The 17,760-nt window shown below is 43.0% G+C and overlaps 1 protein-coding gene across 3 annotated transcripts in view; it reads right to left on the bottom strand.

The window, feature by feature from the left end:
- PRKAG2 (protein kinase AMP-activated non-catalytic subunit gamma 2) overlaps positions 1 to 17,760 on the bottom strand; it is a 362,251-nt gene that overhangs the window by 7,544 nt on the left and 336,947 nt on the right. For all 3 annotated transcript variants that reach the window (XM_083189060.1, XM_083189062.1, XM_083189063.1), the window contains 5 exons: positions 16,478 to 16,536; positions 13,656 to 13,701; positions 12,938 to 12,992; positions 10,106 to 10,232; positions 2,544 to 2,709 (listed from right to left, as the gene is read on the bottom strand). In XM_083189060.1, the coding sequence (XP_083045186.1) occupies positions 2,544 to 2,709; positions 10,106 to 10,232; positions 12,938 to 12,992; positions 13,656 to 13,701; positions 16,478 to 16,536 (453 nt within the window). The remainder of the gene's footprint in view (positions 1 to 2,543; positions 2,710 to 10,105; positions 10,233 to 12,937; positions 12,993 to 13,655; positions 13,702 to 16,477; positions 16,537 to 17,760) is intronic.

The raw sequence follows: 17,760 nt of genomic DNA, 5'->3' as shown, positions 1-17,760 counted from the left end.
AGATTTATTCCATATCAGTAAAACATTACTATGGAATAAAACATCTGCTGTCAGATCACATGGGGATGAAACAGAAATGCGGAAATACTCAAATGGAGAAGGTTGGAAGCAAAAAAAAAAATGCCTGGATCAACTGAGGATATGGATGAATTCATTCAATGGACTTAACAGAACATAGGCCCTTATTCTGGTTGGTGCGGTAATGTCCGCGTGTGGTCGGTCCGCCGATGTTTTGTGTCTGCGCATGTGCAGAGGCGTCTCTGCGCATGTGCGAACGGGACGCACGTCCAAATTCCGCATAAAATGTGTACACTACGAACAGGGGGTGGAGAGGGGCGTGAAGGGATGTTTGGGCTCATTACCATATGTTTACACCCCGCGTTTCATGGGCGTTCCCATGAAAACGCTGGGCGGACGTATGGTAATGCGGTCGTGACGCACGTGTAGGGGGCGGACATATGACATTGCCGGATGTCAGCTGCCCGCCCAGATCCCTGCTTTTGCACAGAGAAATGCCCGTGTGGTCTGAGGTTGCGGGAGCTGCCTGACCACTTGGTCCTGCATTCGATGGTCTGCGACCATCGAATGATGGGGGAGGTTCCCTGAGATGGAGGAGGTGTATTCATGAGAAATACACTTGCGGTCCGTAGGGACAGCTTCTTACCGCATTCGGACGGAGTGAGCGATCCGTACGAAAGGCGGGGTTTAGGACGCACGGTCCTGGGCGCATATTCGGCTCCGTCCGCACAGACCAGAATAAGGCCCATAGAGAGGAAATATCATGCAAGGAAGTAAAATAAGCAAAGGGAAAACTAATGTTTTTACCACAAATTATTATTAGACACCAATCGAAAAAAAATGGTGCTACGGTCCACTCTATAACATAACAAAGCAGTAAAAGACAAAACTAGGAGATTGTAGAAGAAACTGGAAAGTCCACACATCCAGTGAATGGAATCAGGTAATGGCATCACAGGGTTCTGTTGAATGTGAAAAATTGGAGCTTTGCTTATACCCATCTTGCTAGCATGAATGTAAATGGTGAGGTAGAATGTTCAGTTTAGAGTGCAACTGAGCCCAGCCTATAAGAAGTGGCTTTTGGATCTCCAAAGTATTTCAAACACCTCGAACAATTGTCATGGTAATGTACAGAAGCATGTTCACCATTACAGAAAGCTTGTATACCAAGCGTGAAACCCTAAAATAGGACATAGTTTTGCTTCAGAAGATCAGTAAGCAGTATGATGAGACATCTTTGTTAAACTCCAGCCAAGTTCTGAAAAGATAGCATGCCAATATCTGTGTTTACTGTGTCTCGAAGCCTTTTCTCCAGCTCAAGAAAACCTTTTTGGAGGAAAGGTCTTGCTCAGTTGGCAGGGAGCAGATGTGAGGGAGCCCCTCCCAACATCATCTGAACATACCTATAAAGCCAATTGAACTGCACAGTCTTTAGGTGGTATCGACAATCATGGTCAGGAACAAAAGTTAGGTTGAGTAAAGATGTCAAACTAAGTACAAGTAGATGACGTGCACCACAGCCACATGTTTTTAATGCCGTATAACAGAATAAATATTTAAAGTGATCTCTCCCAGGTAGTATGCTTCCATTGCATTTGGGCTTGAATAACCCAGGTATTGGGGCATTGGGGATTATTTCTCATTGTGTAAAACTATTGCTGTACTGACAAGGATGCCTCTTCCGACTACTGGGTCCATATTTAAATGCTACAAACCAGATATCCTCTCTTGGGTCGAGATAAAAATGCAGCAAACACGTTTCTTATACTGGATTTGTTCAGCATTATGTAAAAATTCTGATATATAGTAATAATTAACTACTTAAGTATATACAAAAATGTACAAAAATGTATAAAACATCTTGTGCACCCGGTTTGCAGGACGGAGCCTGCACATGTTTTTCAATGAGGTCACCTACACATTAGATGTGGTTGAGCCGGATGACCAGATTTCAAGTAGAATACATACATTTGATTGTGTGCATTTACACAATGCTGCTGTGCCCCACAGTGATCTCCTTGAAATCTGCTTGTGGCACTGGTCTTATCCTGTGCAGTGGTATCCGGAGAAAATGCATTGTGTGAATTCAATAAGTCTCCTCCTTGCAAAGCGAGTCCCACTAAATGCTACGTCGCCAAAGCCTAAGAACTATACTACCCTTTCAGTTTTGCATGTTTATTGGTTTTGATTATAAAATGTATTTGTTGTTTGGTTGGATTTGAAAACAGAGATTGCTTTTATGGTTTGTCTTTCCTGTAAATTCTTACAACATGCACAATGAAGACTTTTTTTTAACAAAAAATAAAAAAATACATATTTAACTTTTACTATATATAAGTATATATGCATTCTTTATCATTATTATTAGATCTTTTTTTAAATCCGAAACCAGTATGACAGTCCAACCTATAGATGGGAAATAGGATAGAAGTAAAAATATATTTTTTAAAGAACAAATTTCATTATTATTATTATAAATAATCCTACTCGTCCCCCTACTACTAATTACTCTGATGTTGCCTTACCTGACTCGTCCACAACTGGCAATGCAGAAACCCGTCGCTCTACAAATATATTCAAAGCTTTGATGATGGGAGTGTGGGGATGTATGAAGGCAATGTTGTGGTATGTCCCTATCCCAAGTTCCTCTAAATTTTTTTTCATGAAGGCAGGCTTTGGCATTTCACACACCTGAAACAAGAAGAAACAATGGTAACACTTTAGTTTTTATTTCTATACCCTATCCAAATATAAAGTAAAAATTTCAGCATGTGAGTAGCAAATCACTCTGTTCTGGAGGGGTTCTCTGCCAGAACAGAGTGGCATGAGCGACGAAACGGACCGAGAGACCTCTAATTTCATCAACAGCACACTTTACTTAAATCAGTGGTTGCCTACCAGTCACTCCTGAGCTACTGGTAGCTCATGGTAGGGATCCGGGTGGTTCGACCACTCTGTAGCCGCCCGCCCATCTTTCCATCGCCTTCCTCTGAGACAGACGCCTGAGGTCATATTTTACCTCCAGCGTCTAACAGGGAGCACATCGCTAAGCGCTCCCGGCACTTTCAAGTAACGCTGCACCACTGTCCTCCCTGTCAGATGCTACAGGTGAAATATGACCTCTAGCAGCTGTCTCCTCAGAGTGCAGCGCTGCACAGCCAGGTAGCATGATTGGGAAGTTGAGCTCTGCCGTCACCCACACCGCACGTCCACCTGCACGGTTTGTGATGGGGACAGAGAGGTACGGGGGGGGGGGGGAGATGGAGAGGTACAGGGGGGACATAGAAGTCAACAAAGAGAAAAAAAAAGGGGTAGCAAGGTTGGATGCACACCTTCTATTTGTTTTTTTGGGTTAAGATATTTATTCCCATTCGCAAAGCAATGGCACCGGTAGTGTATTTGTATTTGGTAGTCATATTTTTTCCCCAAATTTACTAACCTGTTGTATTTTATTTTAACAAAACTTATGTTTCGATGGCGTATTTGGTCATATGGAGTATTTTTGTTTGCATATTCATATTTTTGCTTCCGTACGTATTTTTGTTGTTTTATGCCATGTATGTATGTATGTATGTATGTATGTATGTATGTATGTATGTATGTATGTTTTATATGTATGTATTTTAAAGAATAGTCCCGTCAATTTGGCTTAACAGAAAGTAACTGTGGTTGGCTAAAAGTTTAAACTTGGGAGTGTTCTCCCAGCCATATATAAAAAAAAAACCACACGCTCCTTAGCTCCTTGTGGGTTAGATAGGTGTGGTGTGGAGAGTGCAGGAGAGGTTGGAGTTGTCCGAGTTATCTAGTGATTGTTGAGTGGTTTATGTGTTGCAAGATGTCTTGTGGTTTGTGTTGTAATTTAATTTTCTATGAAGTCTTTATTTGTGAGTGAAGTTTATGTGTGTTTGTTCTAGTGTGTGCAATGTCTGCGACTGATAGTGAGAGGTGGGGGAGGTTAGTCAGCTGCTGCTGCTGATGTTCTGCTTCATGACACCTGCGTCTCCTTCGATGCATGTGTCAGGACATCAGGTAGCCCACAATAAAAACTTCTCAATGTATATTTGAGTACCCATCTCTATTTGTAACAAGAAGAGGAGAAATGCGTTTGTGTGCTTAATGGTCTTTTTATAAAGGAACACATTTGTTCATGGGAGTAGCTGTGGGTTAATATCGGAGTAATGTCACATGTCATGATTTTTACTTGTTTACACCTAGTATACGTATGTATGTCTAAGTACGAATTGTTAGTAAACGTCAAATTAACATAGGAGTAAATGTAAAATACAAGTCGTATTCTTTAGATGGCGTATTTATTCATATAACTACAGGAATATGAATACAACTCGTAGTATTAGCTATAAAAAAAGCAAAATACTAACACTTCTACATTAGTAAATTTCAAAAATACGAATAAGTCCCTGAATATGACTGAATACGAACACGCCAATTCCTACCATATTTTGCTTAGTAAATTTTCCCCTATGTGTATGTATCTAATAAAATAGGTTTGTATAGTATGTAGCAAATAAAGGATGTAGCAAATAAAGGGGGGGGGGGGGGTCAGATCTTGATCAAAACATTCAACAGTGCAGCCAACATCATGGGACTTCAAATTTCTGCTAGTCCCTACACTGTCACAGGAGCACACTGGAAATTGGGAAGAGAGTGCCCAGCATTGGTGTCTGGTGCTGAGGGTAACACAGGAGCACACTGATAACTGCAGAGAGTGTAGAGCAGTGGTAGCCAACCCTAGCCCTCGAGAGCTACCAACAGTTCACATTTTCCAGACAACCTAGCTGCTGCACTCATTAATCACAGACACATTTTAAAAGATAGACAGATGGAGCTAATTAGCTCACTTGTGATTCTGTGAGGAGACCTGCAAAACATGCACTGTTGGTAGCTCTCGAGGACTAGGGTTGGCTACCCCAGGTGTAGAACAATGGTGTCTGGTGCTGGGGGTAACACAGGAGCACACTGGAAACTGCAGAGCATACCCAGCAATGGTGTCTAGTGCTGAGGGTAACAGTGGCACCCTGGAAATGGCAGAGCGACATGAAAACACCTCCTGCATTTGGCCGTGTCCCCAGTACCTGGACCCCGCTGATCTCTCCCTGGCCCTGCCCAATGAATTAGCATGCTGCAGACTGTTGCGTAATATTTTGGGATTGAGCAGAGTACAGGGTTAATATGGTGATCTTCACAATGGACAGAGATGGGAAATTACCATGCGACAGATCTCTCAAATGTCAGTATTGCACCCGTACAGTCCCAACTCATGGACCTCACAATACTTATAGGTATTGAGGTGTTGTTAGAAGTGATGTAGAAATATTGTGCACATTTATAATAGCCAGCCGCATTTATGGAAATACGGTTACACAGCAGCAGCTTTCCGCCATCTTGGCTGCAGTGATGTCACAATGGTCAGCTGTGAGTCATTCACCACGGAACAGGGCCAGCAGTATTATTTCTTCAGTACCTGACCGTGTGGCTGAAGTCTGTCCTTGGACATTGTTGGTTGTGATTTTTGACAGTTTTTGGGCTGTAAACTACTCATAATGAGTAGTAGAGAGTTAAGGCGCCTCCTGGAAGACCAGAGAAGCTGGGGGACTGGTCATGGAGATCTCGGTAAGTGAAATGCTTGGGGCAATAAAACAATCTAGGCCAGTGGTTCCCAACTCCAGTCCTCCAGTACCTCTAACAGGTCCCATTTTCCAGGTCACCTGTTACAGTTGGTGATAAAATGTGACAGTTGGCTACTGCTGGGTGACACAGCACTCCTGCAGGGTGACCTGGAAAACCTGACCTGTAAGAGGTACTGGAGGAGCAAGGTTGGGAACCACTGATTTAGGACATGTTATGTGTGTGTGTGTGTCATTCAAGCATGGCTGCAAGTTTACAAACCAGGCAATAATTAATAGACTGCGCATGCGTACAGATCATATAGCGCATACTTGAGGCCTTCCTGCAATAAAAAAAAAACGGCTACTTTTTTTTTGACCGCTGGCCTATCCCAAGCTGTACTAAGCAATAAGCAGGCTGGCACAGGCGGGATATCACTCCGGCTGGATGCAATGGGCTGATCGCAGGGATCTGCAATTTAGCAGAACAGAGATCAGATCAGAATAACTCCCATGGAGGGTAATAGTCAGTAATGTGATAAACCGGACATTGCGGTGACATCCAGCGACACATAACACATAAGTGAATATCTAACACTTAATTCATACGGTAATACATATTATTTCTGCATTAAATCAAAATAGTATAACTAACTCCTGCTCTTGATGAACAAGAAATGATTTGTGTATGTTGTCTATAGGTATTGATGCTAACCACAATATAACATGTATGTTTTCAGATGAGTCTGATCATATGACGACCTCTGCAGAGAGACTGAGATCAGAACTCAGGAGAGCGGCTGTAGAAGGGAGGAGACTCAGGACTCGCAGGACACAGAGAGGCAGAGAGCAGAGACATCGCTCCAGGAGTCCTGCACAGAGCTCTGTGGAGTTGCCCAGACCGAATATCATCAGAGGTCCAACTCCCCCTCTCCCTGATGTACCAGTTGTGAGCAGGCAGCAAGTAGCGGCCCATCTGGACCCACCAAATGAGATAGCTGCACCGCCGTCTGGCCCTTATATGCAGATACAGATACCGGACTCCTGTGTCATATGCCTGGAGCACTATGCAAATGGCGATGCAGTTTCTGTGCTGCCTTGTGCCCATGTGTTTCATGGATCCTGCATAGCGCACTGGATGGACAGAAGACCAAACTGTCCCTTATGCCGCAGACCATGCCAGAACAACTGAGTGTTTCTCCAGTGTTTGCTCCACAGTCCCAGAGTCCTTCACCTGCTGCTGTGTTACGCTCATCGCCAGTCACCATAGCTGGAGCTCTTCACAGCTTCCAGATTGCTCCTGTGATTCTCTCAGCGCCAGATACCCACAGTTTCTAGTGCGCTTCCATTGTGCTAATACCACCACGAGTGCCAGTCATTATTGCTGGCACTCACCCCCTTGCAGAAAATTGGGGTCCCTTGACGTGGGCTGCAAGCTTAAATGTTTTGATCAAAACATGACAGATCCCCTCTATATTATGTGCTACATACAGATTGCAGAATGTTATTGTTAGTGCAGATAGCAATCGTCTTTTGGTGCCCACACACGGTGCGATTCGTGGATGTGTTTTGAACTTTTTAGTTTAAAAACGCATTGCACATAGTTCACATCGCACTGTGTTTATTTTTGCTTGCGATGTACGCTCCGGTGTAGTTCATATCGCAAGCCAAAAAACGGTGTGCAGCCAGTGCTTTTTGTACTGGATTGCATGTAGTTCAAATCGCACTGTTGCAGCATATCGCATGCGATTTGAACTAGTACATAGCACGTATAGCACCGTGTATGGCTGCATTTACGTTTTATAGACATATTTAAAAAATAGTTGCCTGGCCCCATCATAGCAGAACTAAGTAAGGGCTATAAAGGGCCTAGTTAGGCGTGGCTCACAGCCAGCCCTGTATAGATGTTCCCCTCTGTATCTGGGAAGTGAGGAACTGCAATGTAATGGCGTGCTGAGCATATATACGGTAGTGTGGGGACTTGCAGAGAATTGGGGTCCATTGACGTGCGCTGTAATCTGAAATGTTTTGGTCAAAATATGACAAAATCCCCTCTATTAATTATATATGATGCATACACAGATTTGCAATATACTAATGTTAGGCTTTTTTTAATTAAAATACTTTTGCCATTGGGGCCAATTCTTGTAATGAGTGTCATTTAATACTGTACTGTTTATGTTATTTGTATCTATTAATAAAAAAGGAAAAAGTACTTGTTCAACCAAACCCCTGTGCCGTATATTGGGCCTGATTCAAACCTGATCGCACAGCAGCAAATTTAGCAGCGCCGTATGATCACCATGTGAATAGTTAGCCAATACCCCGCCAGAGGTAATCCTGCACTACACCGGCTCATTCACAAATGATACACCACTGTGTGCAGCCCTAATCTTACTCGGTGGCTTGCATGAAAGGCCCAAAGTTTCAGTGGAAGAGACTTCAGGCATAGGATCCTCCTCAGCTCTAAAGGCCTCCATACACTATGTGATTTGTACCAGATTTTACCCGATTCTGGCGGATCGGGTCAAGAAATTGGGTGAAAACAGCCCAAGTCGTATTTGTGTATGATATCACATCAGAGTCAGAGGTCGGTCGTTCTGTAGATAAATAGTATGTGCAGCCATCAGCGGCACATCACGGGTGCTAACTGCATCTGATACCTATCTGCAGAGCGGGGAAGTGCCGGGCAGGAGAGGCGACCTCCCAGCTTTGCAACCCCTGCTGCTTAAGTGGACGATTTTAAAGCTCCCTTACAAATGAATGGGTGTCCGCTAATTGGCTGAGAGAGCTTTCAGGCAATCAGCAGCTACCCAATCATTTGGAATTTTTTTTTTTTATTCTTCTGCAACCCCCCACGAGTCCTTATATGCAATAAAACACATGCGTTTTGTAATATGAAAAAAAAAAATGGTACATCAAGTGCCAAATTGTATGGGAGTCCTACCAGTGTGCTCAAGGGAAATCGGGTTCGACTTGTACTTAGGACAAGTCGGCCCAGTGTAGGGAGGCGTTAACTAGAGATTTATTTCTCAGCAACGATTAAATCCAGCGGATGAATCCTTGACCACAGTATGGCAGCTACTATTAATAGCTTACATATACGGGGCAGCACGGATGGTGCAGTGGTTAGCATTACTCACTCTCAGCGCTGAGGTCGTTGGTTTCGATTCCCACCATGGCTCTAACTGTACGGAGTTTGTATATTCTCCCCATACTTGCATGGGCCTAGTCCGGGTACTCAGGTTTCCTGCCACAATCCAAAAATATACTGGTAGGCTAATTGGCTTCCAAAAAAATTAACCCTAGAATGTCTGTGTGCGTGTATATGTGGTAGGGAATATAGATTGTAAGCTGCACTGGGGCAGGGACTGACCTAAATGTGTTCAAATATCCTCTGTAAAGCGCTGCGGAATATATATGCGCTATACAAGAAACGGTTAATAAATAAATAATAAAATATATCATAGATTTACATGCCAATAATAAGTACAGAGTTCATAGGATATCTCTTGTGTCCAGGTTTTGTGTGCTTCTACAAAAAAATATCTATTTTAATATGTAAAAAACCACTTCAAACTTTATTAGGCAATAATAAAAAAAACGGTCAGTTTGTTTTGTGGGAACGAAACGGTCAGTTAAGTAGATAATATAGTTGCCGTACAATACAAAGAAAGACATTTAACATATTTGAGCAAGGCGAAAAGGGAAGATGTATTAACATCTCCGATAAGGAAGTGGCGGAGTGATCCCCAGGGAGGCAGTTACACTCCTCTTCAATCCAATCTGTATACAAGCCATGCTTAAAGCCATTACAAGTGGTTATTGTAGCATCAGGGAGCCAGATGTCAATGACACATATGACTGATAATCTGTAGCGCATTATAAAGGTGCTATACTAGAACATGCTACAGCATTAAGCCCCTTATAATATGATAGTGGTGAGACGTCACCACCTGGGAACTCCCAGAAAGGCTCTGAGCATAATACTAGAAAATAAAGAGAGCTATCAGTGCGCTAAATGTTCTCAGATAAGTATACAAAGTCACTCCTGATAAATATAAATATAGGATCAAGTTAAAGGAGGATAGTTTGGGAAGGTTCAATGAAGTTTAGTGCTACCTCGACTACTCAATCTGTAGATAGAGATTTCATTCTTCCCTCCTACTGCAGATGTGTAATGTATACTGTGTGCATTAGGTGATATGTAACATCCTGAGCATGGGGTATACATATTCTGTGACTCAGGCTATAATGACCGGTCTATGGGAAAGTTTCCTTGAGCTGCATTTCATTCCCAGGTCTCTAGCGTCATGCTTGGAAGACAGCAGACGTATTTCCAGAAGATGCAGTTATGTGTCTAGACTAGTGACGGTAAAGGACATCACTCCATATAAATGCATTTTTTAAACAACGTTCCAACTTATAAATATCCCAAAAGGGAACCGGTTTCTCTTACTTACAAACAGTTGTAGAAACTTGAGGATTCGCTTGTGGGTAAGTATATAAAGTGCATTCCCACTGACTGGGTCGATTACTGGCAATCTGTGGATTTTGTTTTTGATCAGTGAATATACTGCATCGTATAGGCTGTACAGAAAACAAAAACCATTACATGAGTTCACAAAAAAATGGTTAAAAACACAAAAATCCTTTTTTACTGCATTGGAGTGAAATTTTGCTGAATGGTTTACAGCACTACGGCCCTTATTCTGATTGAGTCGGATGGCTCCGAATGCGGACGGACGGCCGATGGTTGGTGTTTGCGCATGTGCAGAGGCGTTTCTGCGCATGTGCGAATGCCTCACACGGCGTGAGGTCCGTGCAGAAAATGATCTTACGGAACTATCCGATCAGGGGGTGGAGAGGGGCGTGAAGGGCTGATTTTGCTCATTATCATATGCGTACACCCCGCGTTTCATGAGCGTTCCCATGAAAACGCTGGGTGTACGTATGGTAATCCGGCCGTGACGCACGTGGGGGGGGCGGACATATGACATAGCCGGATGCCAGCTGCCCGCCCATATTCCTGCTTTTGCACGGAGAAATGCCCAAGTGGTCTGGAGCACTCGGAGCTGTCTGACCACTCGGTCCAGCATTCGATGGTCGGTGGAGTTGGGGGAGGTTCCCACAGATGGAGGAGTTGTTCACATGAAAAATCCACTCGCGGTCTGTTCGGTCGGCGTCTTACCGAACAGAGCGATCCGTACGGAAGGCAGGGCTAACACCACTCAATTCCTGTCCGAAAATACGCATTTGTCCGATTCAACTAGAATAAGGGCCTATGTAACCATTTTCTGTGGATAGGGAACAGAAGGAACCCGTGCTATTATAATTACCAATTCCTTCTGTTTTAAAAAATAGTACAGTGCAAGTGACAAGCATTAAGGAATAGGAGGTCGACGTTTGGATTCATTAGGAAACTCTTCAGTAAATAAAGCCACAACTACATCATTACAAATCTGAAATCCCCATAAATTGCACTGCAGAAATACAGTATGCAATAGGATTATGAAAGAGATACAACACTCTCAATGGGTAACCACTGGACAGAAACTATGGAGATTGCAGGAATTGTAGCCTAATTTGGTACTTGTGAGTTATCCGGGCGCCCGATGTTGAAATTGAATGTCAGTACAATAAGAGTACGATGCAACGCGATGCGACTTCCCTTGAAATCTCCTCGTATCCAAAATCGCGTCGTAATCGCGTCGCATTGTATGGTATACAATGCCACGCGACGCGATTTTAACACTTCTGGCAAAATAATTACGCCTATTAATTATTGTATGCTATGTGTTGTTGTTGTTATAATTTATTTCTGATATATGCTAATTACAGTTATTCCTTAAATTCTGTTGTCCTTAATGTGTCAGATATGAATGATATTGATGAATGATATTGGATGTTCACAACCAGGCCACTATCAACGTGAACCCGAAGCGTGGCGAGCGCAGCGAGCCCGCGAGGGGCGTCGGTACGCGTCCTCCGACCTTTTCATGCCCTACTATCCACTAGGGCGTGGAGTGAGAATAGAATAGTGTGGCGAGCGCAGCGAGCCACCGAGGCCCGAAGCGTGGCGAGCGCAGCGAGCCCCGCGAGGGGACGCGGATACCTTCACAGGTATGCGCGTCCCCTCGCCATGCTTCGGGCCTCGGTGGCTCGCTGCGCTCGCCACACTATTCTATTCTCACTCCACGCCCTAGTGGATAGTAGGGCATGAAAAGGTCGGAGGACGCGTACCGCTGCGCTCGCCACGCTTCGGGTTGGCGTCAATAGTGGAGTGGCGTTAACAATGGGGATGGGATTTAAGTTTTGTCACTTTTTGGGGGTTTTGGCCATTTTTACATTGAAATTAATGTAAAATCGGGTCTCAGGGACCATTTTACATTGATTCCAATGTTAAAATCGGGTGCTGATCTCGTCACGTCGCATCGCATGCCATTTGGTTAACACGCGATGCGACGCGATCCGATGGTACCCGATCTAAAATCGGGCGCCCGGATAACTCACAAGTACCCCTAATTTATTGGTTTTGTTACTTAACCCTTTGAGCACCAAGTGAATTTGTCAAAATAGGTGTAAAAATTGCACACAAATATGTCTCTTCATCATAATGACCTGTAATGTTTACATTATATATAGAAAACAACCTTTTTTTTTTTTTTTTTACACAACATTTTTTTATTTGAAATTTTTTAACAAATGTGAGGGACGCTGGCATTTTTTTTGTGGATATTTTGAAAATCCCTCAGATGTTGGAACTCAAGGGGTTAAAATATATTTTTTTTTCTTCTTCTTGTAGAATCTATAAATTAAATGGTTTTCTTTTATTTTCTATCTGGATCACACCAGGAGGTGATAAAATAGGCACCATGCCGTATTTCGCCATACAATATATATGATCCATTACACAAAGTAGTGACAAATTGACTCCAGTGACCAAACTGGTTTCAGGATTATGTAAATCAATAACAAATGAATTCATCTATTTGACTGGACCACTAATTATTATACCGAAAGATATTGTAAAACACTGAAAAATGACCTGGTGCAGCAGCGGAGATGCCTGCGCTGCATTCAGAACACAACCTTCACAGACCGCAACATTGCACAGTAACTGAGCCCACAATGTACAAGTGTACTGTTACTTTAGCACAGCGCTGTACTCTGCTCAGCTGTGTATCTTGACAATATATCCAAAATAATTACCACATATTCGTCACTGGTACAAAGGATGTGCCTTCCAAATACTACTTGCAACACTATTTAAATCCATTGTGTTCTAGCCGTACCTTGCATCTGGCGTTATGTTCACCAAGGGCTTGAAGGTTTCTTGCAAATATAATTCTGGAGAAACAGAATGATGTGGTCAGAGGGGTTAGCACACATTCTGGATTTTTAAGGTCTAGATATTAGCTCATTTACTTTGTACTGTTGCATACCCTCATTGAGTGGGATGTTCTAACATCCGCCGCTTACCACCTCCCTCGGCCGGGTACCGCATTGATCCTAATAGCATATGCTCGAACATATGCGATTAGTAAAGCAAAGGACAGCTCTTGCGTTAAGAGTGGTCCTTTGCGATGCGGCATTGTCCCTGGACTTCTGGGTCTGAGACGCGGGAGTCCCTCTGCACATGCATAGTGACGGCACTGGCCGCGGGACAGGCTGAGAGGGATCAATGACAGATGCATCACACCGCGCTGCGGAGAGAAGCCCATAGGATATCACCAGCAAAAGCTCCACTATCCCGGAATTTAGAGAATGTAAAAATGCAGTAAAAACCCTGATAATGGGTTTTTAGCCGCATTTTCGCTTTTAGAGCATCTCCCCCAAGGACAGTAGTAGGCTGTGAAACAATTCTAATCATTTATAAAACGTTTGAACTGTTTCCCAACTGAGTAGACTTCCAACCAATTCTTAGAACCCATTAATTCACAAGTGGTGCGAATTTAGAGCTTCTGCATATCAGAATATTTCCATTTATGAATGATGATGAAACTTACTTACCCCTCCACGTCTCTATCTTGTGTTCCTCTAACTCATAGATTTGTACCTGGAGTGAGAAATAAATATGTGCGGGTCACACTACGGACAACTCACATGCAAGTCAACTTGTCTTACACCAAAGACCTTCAATAAACACAATCTCTATAAATATATCTATATCTGTGTAATATACTTGGCTCCATTGTATCCCACAGCAGGAGGCGGAGTTGGGGCACTACTCTCTCATTACAAATTAAGATTTTTAAAAAGGTAAACACAAGGAGGTCGCAGTGGATGAAGACATTGTCCCACATAGCAGACTTCCCGTACATTATTTAAATGAAGAATACTGTACGTCACTCCGCTTCTCCTCAGACTGAAATGACCAATTCCAATTTAAACAGTTTGCATTGGCAACAAAGTAAATACTATAACATTTCTCATGTGCTGTCAAATTATAGCAAGGTTTACATATATATTTTTTAATTAAACAACTAAATATCATGATATCCCTTGAGTGCACTGCAGACCTGATGTGCCACACGTCACCATGCACCATGCTAAGCTGCTGGCCGGACACCAGTTTGGGAAGACGAATAAACGCTCATCTCTTCTGGTCCTGCTTATGATCATGTGTAACCAAAAGCTGCGATTGCTACATTATAGCACGAAGTGTACACTGTACAGGTTCAGAGACTCTGGCACACACAGAAATGCAAGTGTCATACCATTGCGCATGTACAAACACTAAAATACATGTACTGTAAATTGAATACAGAATATTTATAGTACCAAATATACTTTCAAATATATAAAGTCACTCCCGGGACCATACATTTGAATACAATTAAATTTACACTTATTTTATTGTGTGTACAAGCGCCACCTAATTTCTAACTAGAATTGTGGGATGGCGGCTTTCCAGAGCAGCTGTCTTAGCGGGATGCAGTCAATTCACCTACAATCAAAATCCCGACGGTCAAAATAGCGACAACCATTGACCGACTGTCAAAATACCGACAAGGTCAAAATACTGACATTTAACTTGTTCATACTTTACCATCCCAGTGGACATGGAGGGGGAATATAATTGTGTGCTGAGCGTAGCAAGGCACCGTGCCCGAAGCATGGCGAGCCATGCGAGGGGACACGGTACTAAGCTTCACTGTCCATATCACACCGACATGTACCGACAGGCGGAATTTCATACCCTACCATCCACTAGGGCATGGAGGGAGAATAAAATAGCGATGCACCGTGCCCAAAGCATAGCGAGCGCAGAGAGTCATGCGAGGGGACGCAGTACACTCATATGGGTTTCATGTCGACCTATGTCAACATACAGACCAACAAAATATGAATAACTTGTGTATACTTTTTGACCTGTGTATATTTTAAAAGTCAGTATTTGACCTTGTCGGTCAATGGTTGTCGGTATTATGACCGTCTGTATTTCATACCGAATCCGTCTTAGCAATGGAATAACAATGAATTGCACTAGTAAAATTTGATTTCTGCTACCAATTATGTTTAGTTAATTTGTTCATTTGAATGGAGTCATAGAGATTAATAAAAAAGCCTCTAAGTGAGAAAATCAGTTAACATATGTATCCACATACAGTACATCTAAGTTAAACAGCCCCTATAGTTGCAATGGCACCGTAGCGCCAGTTGCCTTTTTTGTGAATTTTTCCATTAATACTGTCTTAAATAGAATGACTAGGATGCACAAGTAGCTTCTGCTGATTAAAATGATAGGCAGCATATCCATATTGTGTGTGTGTGTGTGTGTGTATGTATGTGTGTGACTATCTGCGTACGAGTGTTTTCCAGGGACGCACTAAAACGTTGCATTTGTTATGCAGGTACAGTGGCAGTCACACACTGAAAATAGGCATATATCATATTGGTACTCTTTTCCTAGAAGGGCGCCCACGATTTTGATCGTGGGCATCGTTAGGAAAAAAAAATTGCTTCGGTCGCATCGCATGCGAACAAAAAATCGCATGCGATGCGACCGACGCGATGACCGCGATTTCCCATAGGGAACAATGTTAAATGTCCCAATTGACCCGATTTTCCATAGGGAACAATGTTAAATGGCCCACAGAGGCCAAATAGGCACCCTGAAGTGTGAAATGGCCCCCCCAATTGTTAACGCCACCCCACGAACAACGTCAACCCGAAGCGTGGCGAGCGCAGCAAGCCCGCGAGAGGCGGCGGTACGTGTCCTACGACCTTTTCATACCCCCACTATCCACGTCGGCGTGGAGTTGAGAATAGAAAGTGTGGCGAGTGCAGCGAGCCACCGAGCCCGAAGCGTGGCGAGCCCCGCGAACAGCTGTGAAGCCCGCGAGGGGACGCGTATACCTGTGAAGGTGTCCGCGTCCCCTCGCCACGCTTCGGGCTCGCCTCACTTTCTATTCTCAACTCCACGCCGACGTGGATAGTGGGGGTATGAAAAGGTCGTAGGACGCGTACCGCTGCGCTCGCCACGCTTCGGGTTGACGTTGATCGTGGGGTGGCGTTAACAATTGGGGGGGGGGCCATTTCACACTTCAGGGTGCCTATTTGGCCTCTGTGGGCCATTTAACATTGTTCCCTATGGAAAATCGGGTCAATTGGGACATTTAACATTGTTCCCTATGGAAAATCGCGGTCATCGCGTCGCATGCGATTTTTTTAGTACATGCGATGCCCGCGATGGGCGCCCTTCTAGGTAAAGAGTACCATCATATTATTTTGATCAGTAGAAGCAGCTTGTGTGTCCTATTCATTCAGGTTAAGACACTACTAAATGAAAAAAAAGTAGCAAAAAAAAAAAAATGAAAGATAGTACTCACCATTGGAGATTTGTAATATCGATGCAATATATTTATGAAGTCTGTAATTGTTAACATACCTAAGAAGAGAGAAGAGAGTGAATGCATGAAACCAAACAGGTTTTTGGATTCAGAATTTTTATCAGTGTCAAAAATACTGCCCGTCCTGGACTATGGTTCTTCAAATTACCAAGGCAGTGGTTTGGGAGAGGGCACCGTCTGACCTTAGTTCTTGGCTGGTTAACCTTATAGACCCACACATTTCTAATATAAGAAATTTCTATGCAAACATTTTATAAATGTAGCAAAACCTGTGACCCCAGTTTATTGGGATGGCCCCACACCCTCTTCAGATATCTGCATGGATCCAAAAGAACAGATTTGTACATGTATATGGGAGGACATATCATCATCAAGCCAAGATAGACACCAAAAGTTTACGGCTACATGGTTTGCCTGGTTGGATTATGAAAAAAAACTTCTGCGTATCGGGCCTGTCTGTAGAGATGGATTGAATTGGTGTAGACCAATTGCACTATTTTAGTACCTGACACAGACCCCTGATCTGAATCATACCATTTTCATACAACCATTTTAATCAGACTTCTGTACTGATTTCTCCTTGTTCTTGGGTCTTAGTTTTTTGATTTATGGTAATATTGGAACATGCACTTGCACTAGATTGTTTGTGAACCTTTTTATTGAGGTTATTGTTTTGATACATTTGTAATTGCTCATAAATATGGACTACACACACAGAAATGACTGCCCTTCCTACAAACGTGTTGCTTGACTTTGCTGAAAAATAAATAAGTGGCCTATTGCATGAGAATGGACTACTTACAGCAGGGCATGAGGGGTGAAATAGGGGAATTCTATAAAAGGTGAAGAAAGATCACATAGAAGCAGAATGAACTATTGACCGTATGGCAGGGAGGGCATTATATAAAAAGTTAACTAAATAAATAGAACATTGCACAACAAAGGACTAAAACAGCAGTAAAGGGTGAATGGGGTGGTGGAATTATGTATATAAAAAGAGGAACCTCTTAAAAAAAGACAACTTGTGTATCATTTTCTATAATATTTTACAGCATATTATGTGCTTTCTTTATTCTCTTCAGGCTGAATCAGTCACTGTTATTGCGGTGCACCTTTTACTTTTAAGTATTCTAGGTATAGAAAAAACGATATCACTCTAAAGGAAAAGTAGTCAAGTCCAATCCATGCCAGTTCTGAATGAGGCCAAGCCCCTTTCCTAGTAGTCCACACAGTCGAACATGCAGTGTACAGCGGTCAGTGAA

The sequence above is a fragment of the Crinia signifera genome, chromosome 5, assembly GCF_055691185.1.
Source record: "Crinia signifera chromosome 5, ASM5569118v1, whole genome shotgun sequence".
In the NCBI taxonomy this organism is placed as follows: domain Eukaryota; kingdom Metazoa; phylum Chordata; class Amphibia; order Anura; family Myobatrachidae; genus Crinia; species Crinia signifera.
This window is presented reverse-complemented; position numbering and strand designations above follow the sequence as displayed.